The sequence below is a fragment of the Megalobrama amblycephala genome, unplaced genomic scaffold (assembly GCF_018812025.1).
Source record: "Megalobrama amblycephala isolate DHTTF-2021 unplaced genomic scaffold, ASM1881202v1 scaffold391, whole genome shotgun sequence".
In the NCBI taxonomy this organism is placed as follows: Eukaryota; Metazoa; Chordata; class Actinopteri; order Cypriniformes; family Xenocyprididae; genus Megalobrama; species Megalobrama amblycephala.
In genome coordinates this window covers 207,086-225,786 of record NW_025953355.1, presented here as the reverse complement: position 1 = coordinate 225,786, position 18,701 = coordinate 207,086, and the positions used below count along the sequence as shown (strand labels likewise).

At 36.9% G+C, this 18,701-nt stretch overlaps 1 protein-coding gene across 1 annotated transcript; it reads left to right on the top strand.

Moving 5' to 3' along the window:
- Positions 1 to 2,739: 2,739 nt before the first annotated feature.
- LOC125261323 (gastrula zinc finger protein XlCGF8.2DB-like) lies at positions 2,740 to 18,701 on the top strand. Its single transcript, XM_048179894.1, has 3 exons — positions 2,740 to 3,145; positions 17,421 to 18,341; positions 18,661 to 18,701. Exons 1-3 carry the CDS (start codon positions 2,962 to 2,964, stop codon positions 18,699 to 18,701), a joined length of 1,146 nt encoding a protein of 381 aa, XP_048035851.1. The 5' UTR covers positions 2,740 to 2,961.

Here is an 18,701-nt window from a genome sequence, read left to right as displayed (position 1 = left end):
CACTGTGTTCACAGAGCACGGCTCCTCATCCCAATCCATCTAGTCAAGCTCATCTGAGAGTACAAATACAGTTCACAGTTATTAGGGCATTAGAGACATTATCACTTTATTTTTTTTCAGGTGGTCTTTCATAGCCCAACCACAAAGTAGGATGCAAGTTTTCCTCTGTTAGTTTTTTGTCGACGAAATGAAATGAGCACACGTACAGTGTTTTGGGTGGTCTCTTCAAGTTTAGTTTTTTTTAGCCACATTTTTCTGTATTCCTCGTCTGTTGGTAGGCGAAGGAACCTGTACCGTTTGTCATAAGAACAATCCCTCAAGGTTAAATCAGAAGATTTGTTTTGTAAAAATGTTTCTGTAGCAGCTGCCAAAAAATAGCTATATAGCTCCACTGTGGTTTATTAACAAATTTTCAAAAAAATAAATGAAAATAAATACATTTTTCAAAACATCCCTTCTTCTGTTTTTTTCACAAATCATACCCTGTATATATGTGTGTGTGTGTATATACAGGTCCTTCTCAAAAAATTAGCATATTGTGATAAAAGTTCATTATTTTCCATAATGTAATGATAAAAATTAAACTTTCATATATTTTAGATTCATTGCACACCAACTGAAATATTTCAGGTCTTTTATTGTTTTAATACTGATGATTTTGGCATACAGCTCATGAAAACCCAAAATTCCTATCTCAAAAAAGTAGCATATTTCATCCGACCAATAAAAGAAAAGTGTTTTTAATACAAAAAAAGTCAACCTTCAAATAATTATGTTCAGTTATGCACTCAATACTTGGTCGGGAATCCTTTTGCAAAAATGACTGCTTCAATGCGGCGTGGCATGGAGGCAATCAGCCTGTGGCACTGCTGAGGTGTTATGGAGGCCCAGGATGCTTCGATAGCGGCCTTAAGCTCATCCAGAGTGTTGGGTCTTGCGTCTCTCAACTTTCTCTTCACAATATCCCACAGATTCTCTATGGGGTTCAGGTCAGGAGAGTTGGCAGGCCAATTGAGCACAGTAATACCATGGTCAGTAAACCATTTACCAGTGGTTTTGGCACTGTGAGCAGGTGCCAGGTCGTGCTGAAAAACGAAATCTTCATCTCCATAAAGCTTTTCAGCAGATGGAAGCATGAAGTGCTCCAAAATCTCCTGATAGCTAGCTGCATTGACCCTGCCCTTGATAAAACACAGTGGACCAACACCAGCAGCTGACATGGCACCCCAGACCATCACTGACTGTGGGTACTTGACACTGGACTTCAGGCATTTTGGCATTTCCTTCTCCCCAGTCTTCCTCCAGACTCTGGCACCTTGATTTCCGAATGACATGCAAAACTGAGCAACAGTCCAGTGCTGCTTCTCTGTAGCCCAGGTCAGGCGCTTCTGCCGCTGTTTCTGGTTCGAAAGTGGCTTGACCTGGGGAATGCGGCACCTGTAGCCCATTTCCTGCACACGCCTGTGCACGGTGGCTCTGGATGTTTCTACTCCAGACTCAGTCCACTGCTTCCGCAGGTCCCCCAAGGTCTGGAATTGGTCCTTCTCCACAATCTTCCTCAGGGTCCGGTCACCTCTTCTCGTTGTGCAGCGTTTTTTGCCACACTTTTTCCTTCCCACAGACTTCCCACTGAGGTGCCTTGATACAGCACTCTGGGAACAGCCTATTCGTTCAGAAATTTCTTTCTGTGTCTTACCCTCTCGCTTGAGGGTGTCAATGATGGCCTTCTGGACAGCAGTCAGGTCGGCAGTCTTACCCATGATTGCGGTTTTGAGTAATGAACCAGGCTGGGAGTTTTTAAAAGCCTCAGGAATCTTTTGCAGGTGTTTAGAGTTAATTAGTTGATTCAGATGATTAGGTTAATAGCTCGTTTAGAGAACCTTTTCATGATATGCTAATTTTTTGAGATAGGAATTTTGGGTTTTCATGAGCTGTATGCCAAAGTCATCAGTATTAAAACAATAAAAGACCTGAAATATTTCAGTTGGTGTGCAATGAATCTAAAATATATGAAAGTTTAATTTTTATCATTACATTATGGAAAATAATGAACTTTTATCACAATATGCTAATTTTTTGAGAAGGACCTGTATATATATATATATATATATATATATATATATATATATATATATATATATATATATTTGTAAACACTGACTTTTAATGTGTTTCAATTCGGACACATAAATGAACTCATACAACCTTTTAAACATTGTTTGTACCATATTTGCCACTGTTTTAATTTTAATATATAAAAATTATCTGGTAAAATAGTTGGATTTCTGTGCACTTCTGTGATTGTAGACAATGCGTGACTTTTATTTTGGAGTGGCGACATGACGTCATAAGACTGCGCCGCGCTCCTGCATCTTCTGTGATTCTGCTGAATAAAGGTTTGTTTTAAGAATTTAAGCTGTTTTAATCGATAGAAAGTTTTGTAGTTTTAATAATTTTACCAGCGATGTTAAAATAGTTTATTTACCATATAATGTAACATTGTGATTCTTTATCTAACTGTAATGAAGGATATTTGTGAGAGTAAAACTCATATCCACTGATGAGAAACAGTAAATCTGCGTCTCATTTCTCTCTATATAAATCATAAATCAGTTTATCATGAACACGAGTTCAGTCTCTGGAGAGTAATGATGGAGAAACTGAACTTTTCAACTCCGAGTCAATTGAATCAAATACTTTGAGAAATGATTCAGTGAATCACGACTCGTGCTGCTCAAACAGTGAACACGAACGAGAACAACAAACACTAACAAACTAACTAATCATGTTTTCATCCAAGAGTAATCATTTAAATATAGTCTATAACTCATTAAATACCAAATGTAGATCATAAATGCCTGAAATATTAAGTTTATTAATTTGCATAGTTAATTTAGAGTGTTTTTTGTCCAACAGGTCATTAAAGAGTTTTAACTCTGTTTAATTATTCTCTTCTTAAAGATGGAGTTTATTAAAGAGGAGACTGAAGATAAGAAGATTGAGTTTATTAAAGAGGAAAGTGAAGATATGAAGATGGAATTTATTAAAGAGGAAAGTGAAGATATTGAGTTTATTAAAGAGACTGAAGAAATAAAGATTGAAGAAACATTCAGAGTGAAACATGAAGAAACTGAGGAACAAACAGGTTGGTTTTATTCTCACAGCTGAACTCATTTGATCATTATTAAAAAACTTGGGTAAAGTTGGTTTTCTATTCGCACATTCGGACTTCTGCGTTTAAGAACGTTCTAATAATGTGCAATAAAATTAATGTTTGCAAATTCTAAACAGCGACATGATATTTATAACCAACGATTGTAACCCTACAACATTTTTCACAATCGATCAAAATGGGCAAGTATTATTTTAATGGCATACTTACTTGCAAACATCCACTGAATGTCCAATGTAGTGTACAAAGTAGCCTATGCGGAAGTCTGAATGTGCGAATATAAAACCAAATTTACCCAAGTTATTAAAATGTCCAGCTCTACAGAAATAGAGAATATACTGAAATATAATCTTCAGTGTTGGGGAAGCTACTCTGAAACTGTAGTTTGACAAGCTACAAGATAGATTAAAGTAGTTAAACTACAGTCAAGCTACCCTTTAGAAAAAGTAGTTAGCTACACTACAAGTTACTATCAAAAAGTAGCTAGCTACATTGAAACTACTTTTCTTTCTTTTTTTTTTATGACATAGCTTATTACAAATAACTGAGTAACTGTTAATGAAGAATGTTTAAGTTAATGTTTGGGGTTTAAAACAAAGAAATGCACTACAATTATGATTTCAAAGCGTACTGTTTTATTTTGTAAACTATATCAAAAGATACAATACTCAAATGTAGCATATTTCACACTGAATCTCTGCACGCTTTATATATAATACATTCAGAATTTTAATATAAGTTTTGTTTTTCATGCTATGAGAGGACCGACCACCAATTGCACTCTGCAGTTTCAGAAGTGATTTCTACATTTAAATGCAGGATTCATGCTCAAAATTGCTACCATAACCATTACATGGGATAAAAATATGCAATAATAAGAATAATAATAAGCAATGTAAATGCAGACAAGAAAAATAGTAGAATTTTTGTATCAATATTTTTGAAATTCTATTCCAATTATTTGTAAAATAACTTAAATGTCTTAAATGTCTCTCTATACATTGCTATTCTTATTATGGTGAAGCTGATGTTTACACATTACATCTGCACTTTATAGCACCCTCATTTATTTCATAGCCACCCTCAATTTGGATACACAGAAAAATGCAGGTTAAACTCACAGCACATGCAGTGATGAAGCTTTGAGACACGAATCATGCGCTTCTCGCGTGAACATTCTTATACCCGAGCAAGCGATTTTATTAGATCAGCCTTTGCCATGTGATAAGCGTACTAAACTATGTCGCGATTTTTTTCTGTTCAACTGACGGATGCTTCGCCAATCCAATGACGCAAAACACCATGTTAGTGATCTTATGTTCATTCTAAAACTGGCGGGTCAGATTAAACTATGGCGGGTCACCACTGTAATAAAATAGTTCACATACATTTGACTGCAATAAAGCAGGACAATCAATTTAAAAAGGCTGTTATTCACCTGTATGCGCTTTAAGTCTTCGACACAGCGTTTTAATAACTTGTTTATAAATTAAGCGTAACCTTTACTAATCGATTCATGCAGTGTGAACCCACTCCTGTCCTTTACATAATCATCAGACGATCTCTTCTCGATGAACTACTGATGAACTTATAAAGCTGCAAGATGCGTTATATAACAATAAATGGCAGATTTTAGTTCGTGATCTGAAGATACTGTGCTGCTTCAATGCATCGCAGAACGCAAAACAGAATGTAGCTTGTAGCTTTTGGTCGCACTACACCGCTACTTGCTGGAAAATGTAGTGAACTACTGGAAAAGCTACACTGTTTTAAAAGTAGCTGAACTACATACAAGCTACTGAAAAATGTAGTTAAACTAGTAGCGCCGCTACATGTAGTTAACTACTCCCCAACACTGATAATCTTGCAGATAATATTACAGAATCCATTCATTCCAGCATAATATCAGTCAGGTATAAATTCCTGTTTAATTGATCATGAAATCGTTTAATTAAGGTTTGCACATGCTAAATGAATTTCCAGTTTCAAATGATTATTAAACGGCAGCACAAACTCTGTGAAATCAGCAGCCCTTCCGGTCAATCAGTGTCTGAATTCACTCAGTCGTTTCATTCAAGTGGACTTACTGTAGAGCAAGAGTTAGGGTTTGGTTTAGGGCTGGTTACTTGTAATTAAGCATTATTAACTCATTACTATAGTGAGTACATGTAGCACTGTGTAACTACATCACTTTAAAATTCAGTGTTTCCATTAAATGTGACCCCAGACCACAAAACCGTAAGTCACATGGGTATATTTGTACAATAGCCAACAATACACTGTATGAGTCAAAGTTATGCCTAAAAAAGCATTAGGATATTAAGTAAAGATCATGTTCCATTAAGATATTTTGTCTGTTATTTTAGTCCGTTATATTCAAACAAATCATGTATGAGCTCTCTCTTTCGCTCTCTCTCTGGACGCACTGATCACATGTTGTATTTCTGCACAGACACATTTCAGTACATTCACATTGTTTTCACACACATTCAGGATAATGTTTGGATTTGTCCTGTGTATGTTTCTGTGTACTTCAGTAAATATGCAGGTCAAGACAGGTTTTTTTTAGGTTTTTTGGCTTCTCCATGTGGTCCAGGGCTGCGTTTCCCAAAAGCATCGTAAGCCTAAGTTGATCGTAAAATCAATCGTACGAGTGATCTTAATATTAAGGTCTGTTTCCCAAAAGCATCGTGACTTAAGTAGCACTAGAAAATGATCGTAGATCTACGAGTGCTCAGGAGTAATCGTAAAGCTCTAAGTGCATCGTAAGAAGAGTTATGAGGTCACCTACAGGACAACCGGCAGATTACACCTTTATTCAAGTTTTACACTTAGATTTATTACAGTTTTTTTCGATTGCTAAATGACAGTGAGCACAACTGGAGCTACATGTGCAAAACTCTAACTACAGTCTGCACTACCAACAGTCTCCTGAGCTAAACAGTTAACACATGGCTCAAAACAGGCTCAGTGCAGCCAAACACTATGCACAACCCTCACTGAGATAACACACACTGTCACTCAGAACACACTGAGAGTAAAAACACTAGCATCAAACACCAACACAGAAAATACACACTTTTCATCTTTACAGTTTGAACAATTTCAGTGACTTCATACAAAGTAATATTTTCTTCAAAGAAAAGAGTGACATTCTTTCACATGATTTATTTAAATTTTTAGAACATAATTCTTTAAGGTAAATGAAGATTAGCAGTTTGCTTCAATAGTCTGTAGTAATTTACGGAATTACAGTAATGAGTTACATATATGTGTAACAAGTCTAAAACAAGACACCTTGCTTAGCCTTTCAGCTGAAATTGCAATCAGCAGTGTTTGAAAGGCACAAGGCTGAAATCTATTCTGTTTTGAATGTGTGGTTCACAGTTTTGACAGCAGTGTGTTAGCATTTGAACAAAGTGCTGTAAATCCACAGTGTTGTGCAGGTTGTGGTTAAAGTCATAGGATAAGTGTGTAGAGTTTTGAAAACTGTGTTCAAGCAATGAAAAACGAACTAGAGTTTGGTCCACATGAACCTCTGTAGTTAGAGTTTTGCACATGTGACTCCAGTTGTGCCCACTGTCTTTAGCAATCGAAAAAAACTGAATATAGCTAAGGTTTTGACTGTATTCTACGGGAGAGGATTAGGGCCAAGCAATAATAAAAAATAAAACCATCTCGAGATTAAAGTTGTTAAATTTCGAGAAAAAAGTCGAGATAAAATGTTGAGAATAAACTCATTAAATTATGAGTTTATTGTCAACATTTTATCTCGACATTTTCTCAAAATTTAACAACTTTAATCTCAAGATGGTTTTATTTTTTTATTATTTCTTGGCCCTAATCCACTTCCGTAGTATAATGAATGAAATGTTCAAGGTGTCTGAATAAATTGTGATATATATATATAGCTTAAAGAAATCGTCTGAAAATTACATCTTTGTTTAGCTCTACCTCCTCCAGAAGAACATTAATTTAATCTTTTTGAAAGGTATCTTTATTTATTTATTTATTCTAATCCACATAAAGTGACGATTGTTAGGTTAAACGTTAAAGGATACGATTCTATAAGGTAATATTCAGCACTTGAGAAACGGACAGCAACTCTTAAGTAGCACGTAGAGCGCGTTCTCGCGCGTTCATGTTAAGGGCATTCTTGGGAAACGCACGTGGAATTGCAGCAAGCGTTCGTAACCTCGCTCGTAGAAAGCGCTCTTAAGAGATAAGATACATCGTTATTGGGAAACGCAGCCCTGTTCAGTATTGTAACTGGACTGGTCTAAAATGTAAACAAGCTCTTTTCTGTTGCACATACTATATACACTGTGAATTCTCAAACGTTGTGTTTTTTTTGTGTGTGTGTGGGGGTGCTTTAGTGTACATAAATGTATGAATTATTTGGACTCATATCATTTGGTTATTTGGTGTCCTTTTGGAGTCTGCAAGTGTCCTATTTTTGAAAAGACCTAAATTTACCTTGAAAAGCAGTTTTGTGAGAATCACACTTCAATCTGGTGTATGCTTAATTTCAAGTGTGCGATTAAATTTTAATCGCAATTAATCACGATTAATCTATTGACAGCCATAATTTTGATGTTAAATCCACTATTGTATTATATATAATTGTTCTAAACACAGTATTTAGTTTAATTACATCAGAAGTAACTGTAATTAAATTACAGAAAAAATAGGAGTAATGGATAATTTGACATGGTTTAGTGTAAGATTTTTGCCCATCTTTTGGAAAATAAAGTTTTAAATGTAAAAAAAATCACTTTTACCAGTAGATGCTGCAGAGCTCCACTATGCACGGTGGCCCAGTAGTGCACAACACAACGAAATTAAAAAAGCAAATATAAGTTCGCAACACAACGAAATAAAGCCACAACACAACGGAATCAAGCCACAACACAACAGAATCAAGCCACAACATAACGGAAACAAGCGACAACACAACGAAATAAAGCCACAACACAACGAAACCAAGCCACAACACAACGGAAATGCTCCCGACCACTTTGGGGCTCTCGGAGCTCGGTTATAGTATTCCTTTCCACTGTTCTATAAAGTCGACAGTCTTACAAAGATATCAATACCATGATTAGTTTTAAGTATGTAAACATTGTATATCGACATGAAATATTACTTAAAAATCAACTACGTGCACAATAGCTTCATATTTATACTTGTGAATGATTTTACGCGATACCACGGTGCATGATGAAGGGAACATCCACCAATTCCATCAAGTGGTTAAAACATATAATTTGTATTCATTACAATGACTTTGTTTAACATTTAAAAACAGGCATGTTCAAATTCCAAAGCTTGTTAGTTCCTCTTGGTAAGACTGACAAGCTTTGGAATTTGAATATGTCTGTTTTTAAATATTATAAGTAATTTTAATGAATACAAAATTCTACGTTTTAACCACTTGGTGGAATTGGCAGACGTTCTCTTCACCATGCACAGTGGAAGCGCGTCAAATCATTCATGGGTATAAATATGAAGCTATTTTGCACATAGGTGATTTTGAATTAATATTTCATGTCGATATACGGTGGTTAAATACTGTTAAAACTAATCGTGGTATTGATATTACTGCTGACCATATAACATATATAGAACATTGGCAAGGAAAACTAACTTTACCGAGCTCTGAGAGCTCCCTAGTGGTCGGGAGCATTTCCATTGTGTTGTGGCTTGATTTCGTTGTGGCTTTATTCCGTTGTGTTGTGGCTTTATTCCGTTGTGTTGTGGCTTTATTCCGTTGCGTTGTGGCTCGATTTCGTTGCGTTGTGAACTTATATTTGCTTTTTTAATTTTGTTGTGTTGTGCACTACTGGGCCACCGTAACTATGTGCTACAAACCCGATTCCAAAAAAGTTGGGACACTGTACAAATTGTGAATAAAAAAGGAATGCAATAATTTACAAATCTCATAAACTTATAGTTGATTAACAATAGAATATAGATAACATATCAAATGTTGAAAGTGAGACATTTTGGAATGTCATGCCAAATATTGGCTCATTTTGGATTTCATGAGAGCTACACATTCCAAAAAAGTTGGGACAGGTAGCAATAAGAGGCCGGAAAAGTTAAATGTACATACAGTGGGTTCGGAAAGTATTCAGAGCCCCTTAAATTTATCACTCTTTGTTATATTGCAGCCATTTGCTAAAATCATTTAAGTTCATTTTTTCCTCAATGTACACACAGCACCCCATATTGACAGAAAAACACAGAATTGTTGACATATTTGCAGATTTATTAAAAAAGAAAAACTGAAATATCACATGGTCCTAAGTATTCAGACCCTTTGCTCAGTATTTAGTAGAAGCACCTGATCTAATACAGCCATGAGTCTTTTTGGGAAAGATGCAACAAGTTTTTCATACCTGGATTTGGGGATCCTCTGCCATTCCTCCTTGCAGATCCTCTCCAGTTCTGTCAGGTTGGATAGGTAAACGTTGGTGGACAGCCATTTTTAGGTCTCTCCAGAGATACTCAATTGAGTTTAAGTCAGGGCTCTGGCTGGGCCATTCAAGAACAGTCACAGAGTTGTTGTGAAGCCACTCTTTTGTTATTTTAGCTGTGTGCTTAGGGTCATTGTCTTGTTGGAAGGTAAACCTTCGGCCCAGTCTGAGGTCCTGAGCACTCTGGAGAAGGTTTTCATCCAGGATATCCCTGTACTTGGCCGCATTCATCTTTCCCTCGATTGCAACCAGTCGTCCTGTTCCTGCAGCTGAAAAACACCCCCACAGCATGATGCTGCCACCACCATGCTTCACTGTTGGGACTGTATTGGACAGGTGATGAGCAGTGCCTGGTTTTCTCCACACATACCGCTTAGAATTAATGCCAAAAAGTTCTATCTTGGTCTCATCAGACCAGAGAATCTTATTTCTCACCATCTTGGAGTCCTTCAGGTGTTTTTTAGCAAACTCCATGCGGGCTTTCATGTCTCTTGCACTGAGGAGAGGCTTCCGTCGGGCCACTCTGCCATAAAGCCCCGACTGGTGGAGGTGTTTTTCCATCAATATGGGGTGCTGTGTGTACATTAATGAGGGAAAAAAATTAACTTAAATGATTTTAGCAAATGGGTGCAATATAACAAAGAGTGAAAAATTGAAGGGGGTCTGAATATTTTCCGTACCCACTGTATAAGGAACAGCTGGAGGACCAATTTGCAACTTATTAGGTCAATTGGCAACATGATTGGGTATAAAAAGAGCCTCTCAGAGTGGCAGTGTCTCTCAGAAGTCAAGATGGGCAGAGGATCACCAATTCCCCCAATGCTGCGGCGAAAAATATCAGAAATGAGTTTCTCAGAGAAAAATTGCAAAGAGTTTGAAGCTATCATCATCTACAGTGCATAATATCATCCAAAGATTCAGAGAATCTGGAACAATCTCTGTGTGTAAGGGTCAAGGCCGGAAAACCATACTGGATGCCCGTGATCTTCGGGCCCTTAGACGACACTGCATCACATACAGGAATGCTACTGTAATGGAAATCACAACGTGGGCTCAGGAATACTTGTCGGTGAATACAATCCACCCTAAACTCTATAGGTCAAAAAAGAAGCCATATCTAAACATGATTCAGAAGCGCAGGCGTTTTCTCTGGGCCAAGGCTCATTTAAAATGGACTGTGGCAAAGTAGAAAACTGTAATGTGGTCAGACGAATCAAAATTTGAAGTTCTTTTTGGAAAACTGGAATGCCATGTCATCCGGACTAAAGAGGACAAGGACAACCCAAGTTGTTATCAGCGCTCAGTTCAGAAGTCTGCATCTCTGATAGTATGGGGTTGCATGAGTGCGTGTGGCATGGGCAGCTTACACATCTGGAAAGGCACCATCAATGCTGAAAGGTATATCCAAGTTCTAGAACAACATATGCTCCCATCCAGACGTTGTCTCTTTCAGGGAAGACCTTGCATTTTCCAACATGACAATCCCAGACCACATACTGCATCAATTACAACATCGTGGCTGCATAGAAGAAGGATCCGGGTACTGAAATGGCCAGCCTGCAGTCCAGATCTTTCACCTATAGAAAACATTTGGCGCATCATAAAAAGGAAGATGCGACAAAGGAGACCTAAGACAGCTGAGCAACTAGAAGCCTGTATTAGACAAGAATGGGACAATATTCCTATTCCTAAACTTGAGCAACTTGTCTCCTCAGTCCTCAGACGTTTGCAGACTGTTATAAAAAGAAGAGGGGATGCCACACAGTGGTAAAAATGGCCTTGTCCCAACTTTTTTGAGATGTGTTGATGCCATGAAATTTAAAATCAACTTATTTTTCCCTTAAAATTATAAATTTTTTCAGTTTAAACATTTGATATGTCATCTATGTTGTATTCTGAATAAAATATTGAAATTTGAAACTTCCACATCATTGCATTCTGTTTTTATTCGCAATTGTACAGTGTCCCAACTTTTTTGGAATCGGGTTTGTATTTGACTGACAGTGTGGAAAGAGTTTCACACGTGAAGAAACCCTTAAAGTCCACGTCAGAGTTCACACTGGAGAAAAGCCATATATCTGCCGACAATGTGTAAAGAGTTTCAATCAAAAGGGAAGCCTTATAGTCCACATGAGAATTCACACTGGAGAGAAACCTCACACCTGTTAAGAGTGTGGAAAGAGTTTCAGTAATAAAGGTAGCCTTGAAATCCACATAAGAATTCACACTGGAGAAAAGCCTTACACCTGCCAAGAGTGTGGAAAGAGTTTCAGACAAAAAGGAAACCTTAAAGACCACATGAGAATTCATACTGGAGAAAACCAATATACCTGCCGACAATGTGGACAGAGTTTCAGTCAAAAGGGAAGCCTTACAGTCCACATGAGAATTCACACTGGAGAGAAACCTTTCACCTGCTGTCTGTGTGGGAATGGCTTCACACGGGAACAAAGACTTAGGGAACACATGGATATTCACACTGAAGAGAAACCTTTCACCTGCCAACATTGTGGAAAGAGTTTCACACGTGAAGAAAACCTTAAAGTTCACGTCAGAGTTCACACTGGAGAAAAGCCATATATCTGCCAACAATGTGGAAAGAGTTTCAGTCAAAAGGGAAGCCATTCAGTCGACATGAGAATTCACACTGGAGAGAAACATTAAGCCTGTCAACAGTGTGGAAAGAGTTTCAGTCGAAAAGAAAGCCTTAAAGACCACATGAGAATTCACACTGGAGAGAAACCTTTCACCTGCAGTCTGTGTGGGAATGGCTTCACACGGGAACAAAGACTTAGGGAACACATGGATATTCACACTGAAAAGAAGTCATTTACATGTGATCAGTGTGGAAAGAGTTTCCTATTTAAAGGTAACCTTAAGTTCCACATGAGGATTCACTTGAAAGAGAACTGAACTGAACTTTTAGAAGTCATCGCTGTGGAAAGAGCAGAGGTGTAAAGAGTACCTGAAAACCATTCTTGAGTAAAAGTACAGATACCTTACAATGAAAATTACTCCATTACAAGTTACCATTTCTAAGACAACTTGAGTAAAGGTCTTTGAGTATCTGATTTTAACTGTACTTAAGTATTTTACTCATGCTGAATTTAGGCTCAAAGATGCACTAGTCCTTGACACTAGTCCAGAAATGCCAGTGAAAATAAGAAAAAAAATATTGATTAATGGAAATCATGTTTATTTTCTAAAATCAAAAATAAAATTGAACAGCTCAATATTGCAATAAATCAAGGTCGACACAACAGCCTCTTAAATGTTAAAAGTATAAAACTCTTCCAGTTCACATAGCTTATGCTACGTCCTATGTCTTTTCTATTCAACTTTGCGAAAAAGTGTAATTGACACTGCCAGTTTACACTTTCTTCGTAACTTGAATAAGGAAGGCGGTCTGGCGGGAAGCTCGATATTTGACTTAACATAACTTGTTTAAATATAGTTATTTTTGTATTCAATAACCCTAATCAATGCATATATAAATGCTGAATGGAATCAAATTGCATCATATTGAATTTTAATGTGAATCGTCTCGAATACAATCGTTCTGAATTTGATAAAAATCATTCAAGAACAAATCGAACACTTGTGAATCCTGAATCGAATCGATTCGCTGTCTACCCCAAGATTCACAGCCTAATATTCACCCTTTATTCAAATATTAAAAATGTCTTAAAGATTTTGTAAGTGTATTGTGTAGTTGTGCTTGGAGTCATTTGTTTTATTTGTGTTTAATTGTGTGACATAATTTTAGGCCAGGCTGTCATACAAAGAAGTTATGAGAGAAATTATGAGAGAAAAACCAATGAAATAATAACTGATTACGTTGCAATTCAATTTATGCTTACCACCCCTCGGATCATTAGTAGACGAGGGAGACCAATAACGGTTTACACCTCTGGGGCCTGATGTATAAACGTTGCGTATGCACAAAAAAGGCATTAAAACGTGGGTATGCATTTTCCACACATATATCAGGATTTATAAAATAAATTAGCTGTAAATATGTGCGCACCATATGCACACTCTTAACTGCGCGTAAGCAAAGTAATGAAGTAAAACAGAATGATTTTAAGTTCTACCTTTGTTTTACCTCTGATATACACATCTAGATTAAATATGCCGCTCTCAACTCAACTATTTCTAGAGCACTTTCAAAATCCACAGTGGGTACCAAAGTGCTGTACAAGAAAATAGCAAAAAATAAACAAATACTTACAGTTTACAACACATTATTAAAAGCTAAGGAAAATAAATACTTTTTTAACACCCACTGAAATGACCCTGGAGGAACCGCCGGACAAGACTGATCATTGGAGCGAAGAGATCTCAAAGGTTTATGTAAACTAATTACAAACCCAATTCCAAAAAAGTTGGGACACTGTACAAATTGTGAATAAAATCAGAATGCAATGATGTGGAAGTTTCAAATTTCAATATTTTATTCAGAATACAACATAGATGACATATCAAATGTTGAAACTGAGAAAATGTATAATTTTAAGGGAAAAATTTCATGGCATCAACACATCTCAAAAAAGTTGGGACAAGGCCATGTTTACCACTGTGTGGCATCCCCTCTTCTTTTTATAACAGTCTGCAAACGTCTGGGGACTGAGGAGACAAGTTGCTCAAGTTTAGGAATAGGAATGTTTCCCATTCTTGTCTAATACAGGCTTGTAGTTGCTCAACTGTCTTAGGTCTTCTTTGTCGCATCTTCCTCTTTGTGATGCACCAAATGTTTTCTGTGGGTGAAAGATCTGGACTGCAGGCTGGCTATTTCAGTACCCAGATCCTTCTTCTACGCAGCCATGATGTTGTAATTGATGCAGTATGTGGTCTGGCATTGTCATGTTGGAAATTGCAAGGTCTTCCCTGAAAGAGAAAACGTCTGGATGGGAGCATATGTTGTTCTAGAACTTGGATATACCTTTCAGCATTGATGGTGCCTTTCCAGATGTGTAACCACTTGGGTTGTCCTTGTCTTCTTTAGTCCGGATGACATGGCGTCCCAGTTTTCAAAAAAGAACTTCAAATTTTGATTCATCTGACCACAGAAAAGTTTTCCACTTTGCCACAGTCCATTTTAAATGAGCCTTGGCCCAGAGAAAACGCCTGTGCTTCTGGATCATGTTTAGATATGGCTTCTTTTTTGACCTATAGAGTTTTAGCCGGCAACAGCGAATGGCACGGTGGATTGTGTTCACCGACAATGTTTTCTGGAGTATTCCTGAGCCCATGTTGTGATTTCCATTACAGTAGCATTCCTGTATGTGATGCAGTGCCGTCTAAGTGCCTGAAGATCACGGGCGTCCAGTATGGTTTTCCAGCCTTGACCCTTACGCTCAGAGATTGTTCCAGATTCTCTGAATCTTTGGATGATATTATGCACTGTAGATGATGATAACTTAACTCTTTGCAATTTTTTTCTCTACTATTTTTCACCGCAGCATTGGGGGACTTGGTGATCCTCTGCCCATCTTGACTTCTGAGAGACAATGCCACTCTGAGAGGCTCTTTTTATACCCAATCATGTTGTTGACCTAATAAGTTGCAAATTGGTCCTCCAGCGGTTCCTTATATGTACATTTAACTTTTCCGGCCTCTTATTGCTACCTGTCCCAACTTTTTTGGAATGTGTAGCTCTCATGAAATCCGAAATGAGCCAATATTTGGCATGACATTTCAAAATGTGTCACTTTCAACATTTGATGTTATCTATATTCTATTGTGAATCAAATATAAAGTTTATGAGATTTGTAAATTATTGCATTCCTTTTTTATTCACAATTTGTACAGTGTCCCAACTTTTTTGGAATCGGGTTTGTAAATCAGAAATGTACTCTGGTGCCAAGCCATGGAGAGATGTGAAAACATACAACAACACTTTATTCTGGATTCTGGATCAAATCGATAATCGGTGAAATCCATACAGGACTAATATGATCTCTTTTTTTGAAACCAGTTAAGAGTTCTGAACCAGCTGCAGATGAGAAAGGGAGGCCTGACTCACACCCAGATACAAAGAGTTACAATAATCCAAACGAGAAAGACACAAAGGCACTTGGCTATAGATCTAAGATTTGATGATCAAATTTAAGTTCAGTCAAAAATAAAGATTTTTCATAAAGGAAAGTTTTTCCCCAGGAAGCAGTAACAGGTTGTTATTATAATCCATATCACATCCTCAGACAACAGACTCTGACTTGTCCTCATTCAGTTGGAGAAAGTTGTTTGCCAATCAACACTTAACATGAGCCAAACAGTTAAACAAAGACTCGAGAAGATAGCTCCCCATGTTTTATAGAGAAGTAAATTTGGGAATCATCAGGATACAGATAGTAATTTATACTGTGCTTATCAAAAATCTTAACATGATCGACTGTATTGAAAGCAGGACTGAGATCTAACAATAGAACAACAGGACTACCTGAATCTACATCTAATAAAATATAATTTGAAACCCTCAATAGAGCTGACTCTGTGCTATGACCAGCTTGAAGTTGTGACAGAGACACAAGAACAAAACTGTCCATTTTTTCAAAGAAGCAAAAAAAAGTTGCAGGATCATTACTAAAATATGAAATCCAACAATCTTACCAGTAAAAATTTTCACTTTTCACATGTGTCCACCGAAAAAGAAATTGAAGGAAGGACAACTGGTTGAAGTACTGTAACAGGGTTGAGTGAATCATGTAGGACACTGATAATAACACATTTAAAGATGCAGTCAGTCTAGACTTTGAGCATGTGAACTTTCTACAGACGCTGAAACGATCATGATATGATGTCACACTCCGTGAATCTCTTTTAAAACTTAAATATTCAATCTACTCCACTTTACTGCAAACTTGATCTTGTGTTTCTGGTGTCCCACATTCACGTGTATGAATGGAAGGAGAAGTCTGCTGTGAACGGCCCTTAATAATTACACAGTTTTTGGGATAATAAATTAAATTTCAACTTAACCTTGATGTCAAAATATGGCTGTTAATCACATTAGATAATTTGGACACAGTCCTCTCTTATAACAGATCACTAATGATGAAATGAATTTCCTGTAAAGCTGCTTAGAAACGTTATGTATTTAACATAAATAGATTTTATTACAAGTGAAAATTGTATATATATATTTTTTAAACTAAGACATAGATTTTAAAAGCAATTTAAAAATGCAAAAAAGAGGTTAAGTTTATTACAACAATGGTTTTTAAATTTCAGCCTATATGCAGCCGTTGTGTACTACAGCCATATATTGGCTATTGATATTGCTGTTTTGATGTTTCTATACAATCATATGTCACCAAAATTACCACGTTTTTTGGGATTCGGCTGCCTGAACTTTCTGGAATGATTTTTTTTTACTTAAGTAATATAACATAAAAATAAGTTTATTTTATATAAAAAAATATACCTTAGTCAGGTATACTTTTCTTAAGCTTAGATTTAAACTTTGAGTTTAAATCTGTTATGTATTTCTCATATTTTTAATTGTATTGTAAATTTATGTTATGTATATCTTATTTTTTTAAATTGTCTTTTAAATTTTTAATTGTGTAATTGGCATGATACATGTTTACCTGTCAAATAAAATGTTATACTTGATACATTCTGGGCTGTACATCAAAATGATCTGAATATTTTATAGCAGTTGTCTATCACAGCAAGTCTCAATTTTATGACCTTTCACTTCATATTTCTCTCTTTAAATTATTTTGATGTACTGAAAATTAAATGACTTTTTTTTCTAATTTCAGAGCTGATGGAAGAGAGCGAGGAGAGTGAAGAACTGAGTGAAGTGGAGGAGGAACATCATGACAAACCTGGAGAAAAACCTTTGAGTCGCTTAAAGACTAAAAATACTTTTTTAAAGAAAAGAGCCAAGAAATCTTTCACCTGCACTCAGTGTGGAAAGAGTTTCTCAACCAAACAATATCTTGAGCTTCACATGAGAGTTCATACAGGAGAGAAGCCGTTCACATGTGATCAGTGTGGGAAGAGATTCACACAAAAAGGACATCTTAAGGATCACATGAAAGTTCATACAGGAGAGAAGCCACACACATGTGATCAATGTGGGAAGAGCTTCACACGAAAAGGACATCTTAAAGAACACATGAAAGTTCACACTGGAGAGAAGCCACACACATGTGATCAATGTGGGAAGAGCTTCACACGAAAAGGACATCTTAAAGAACACATGAGAGTTCATACAGGAGAGAAGCCACACACATGTGATCAATGTGGGAAGAGCTACAGTCAATCATCAAGCCTTAAAACACACATGACGATCCACACCGGAGAGAGACCGTTCACATGTCATCAATGTGACAAAACATTTTGTGGGGAATCCACCTTCAAGAAACATCTTCAAACTCATACAAAGGAGAAGCCACATTCATGTTCTGTGTGTGGAAAGAGATTTTCACTGCTGTCATATTTAAATGAACATCAGAAAACACACACTGGTGTGAGAGAGTACATGTGCTTTGAGTGTAAGAAGACTTTTACTACAGCAAACCGTTTAAAAAAGCACCAGAGAATTCACACTGGAGAAAAACCTTACAAGTGTTCACAGTGTGACAAGAGATTCAGTTGTTCATCATCTCTGAAAACACATGAGAAGATCCACACTGGAGAAAAACCTTACAAGTGTTCACACTGTGACAACAGATTCAGTCAGTTAGCACATCTGAAAACACATGAGAGGATCCACACCGGAGAAAAACCTTACAAGTGTTCACAGTGTGACAAGAGATTCAGTCAGTCATCATGTCTGAAAACACACAAGGAGATCCACAGCAGAGAGAAGCCACACACGTGTGATCAGTGTGGAAAGAGTTTCTCTTTTAAAAATCAGCTGAAGATACACATGAAGATCCATGCAGTGGAGAAACCACATGACCACAGTCTGCAATCACAATAAGTAGTTCATCTTTGTGCTGAGAAACAAGGTCTCTTCTTGTCTATACTTGTGTTCTTGTGAAACGTCATCAGTTGCTGCCCAGGTTCTGTTCCAATTCAAAGTTCACATCTAG

What these genes read in the sequence shown, in the direction of transcription:
- LOC125261323 (XM_048179894.1), top strand. Translation starts at nt 2,962, where the DNA reads ATGGAGTTTATTAAAGAGGAGACTGAAGATAAGAAGATTGAGTTTATT. An exon ending in AGAAACTGAGGAACAAACAG is followed by an intron (nt 3,146 to 17,420) that starts GTTGGTTTTATT and finishes TTCTAATTTCAG; the next exon opens with AGCTGATGGAAGAGAGCGAG. An exon ending in ACACTGTGACAACAGATTCA is followed by an intron (nt 18,342 to 18,660) that starts GTCAGTTAGCAC and finishes AAACGTCATCAG; the next exon opens with TTGCTGCCCAGGTTCTGTTC.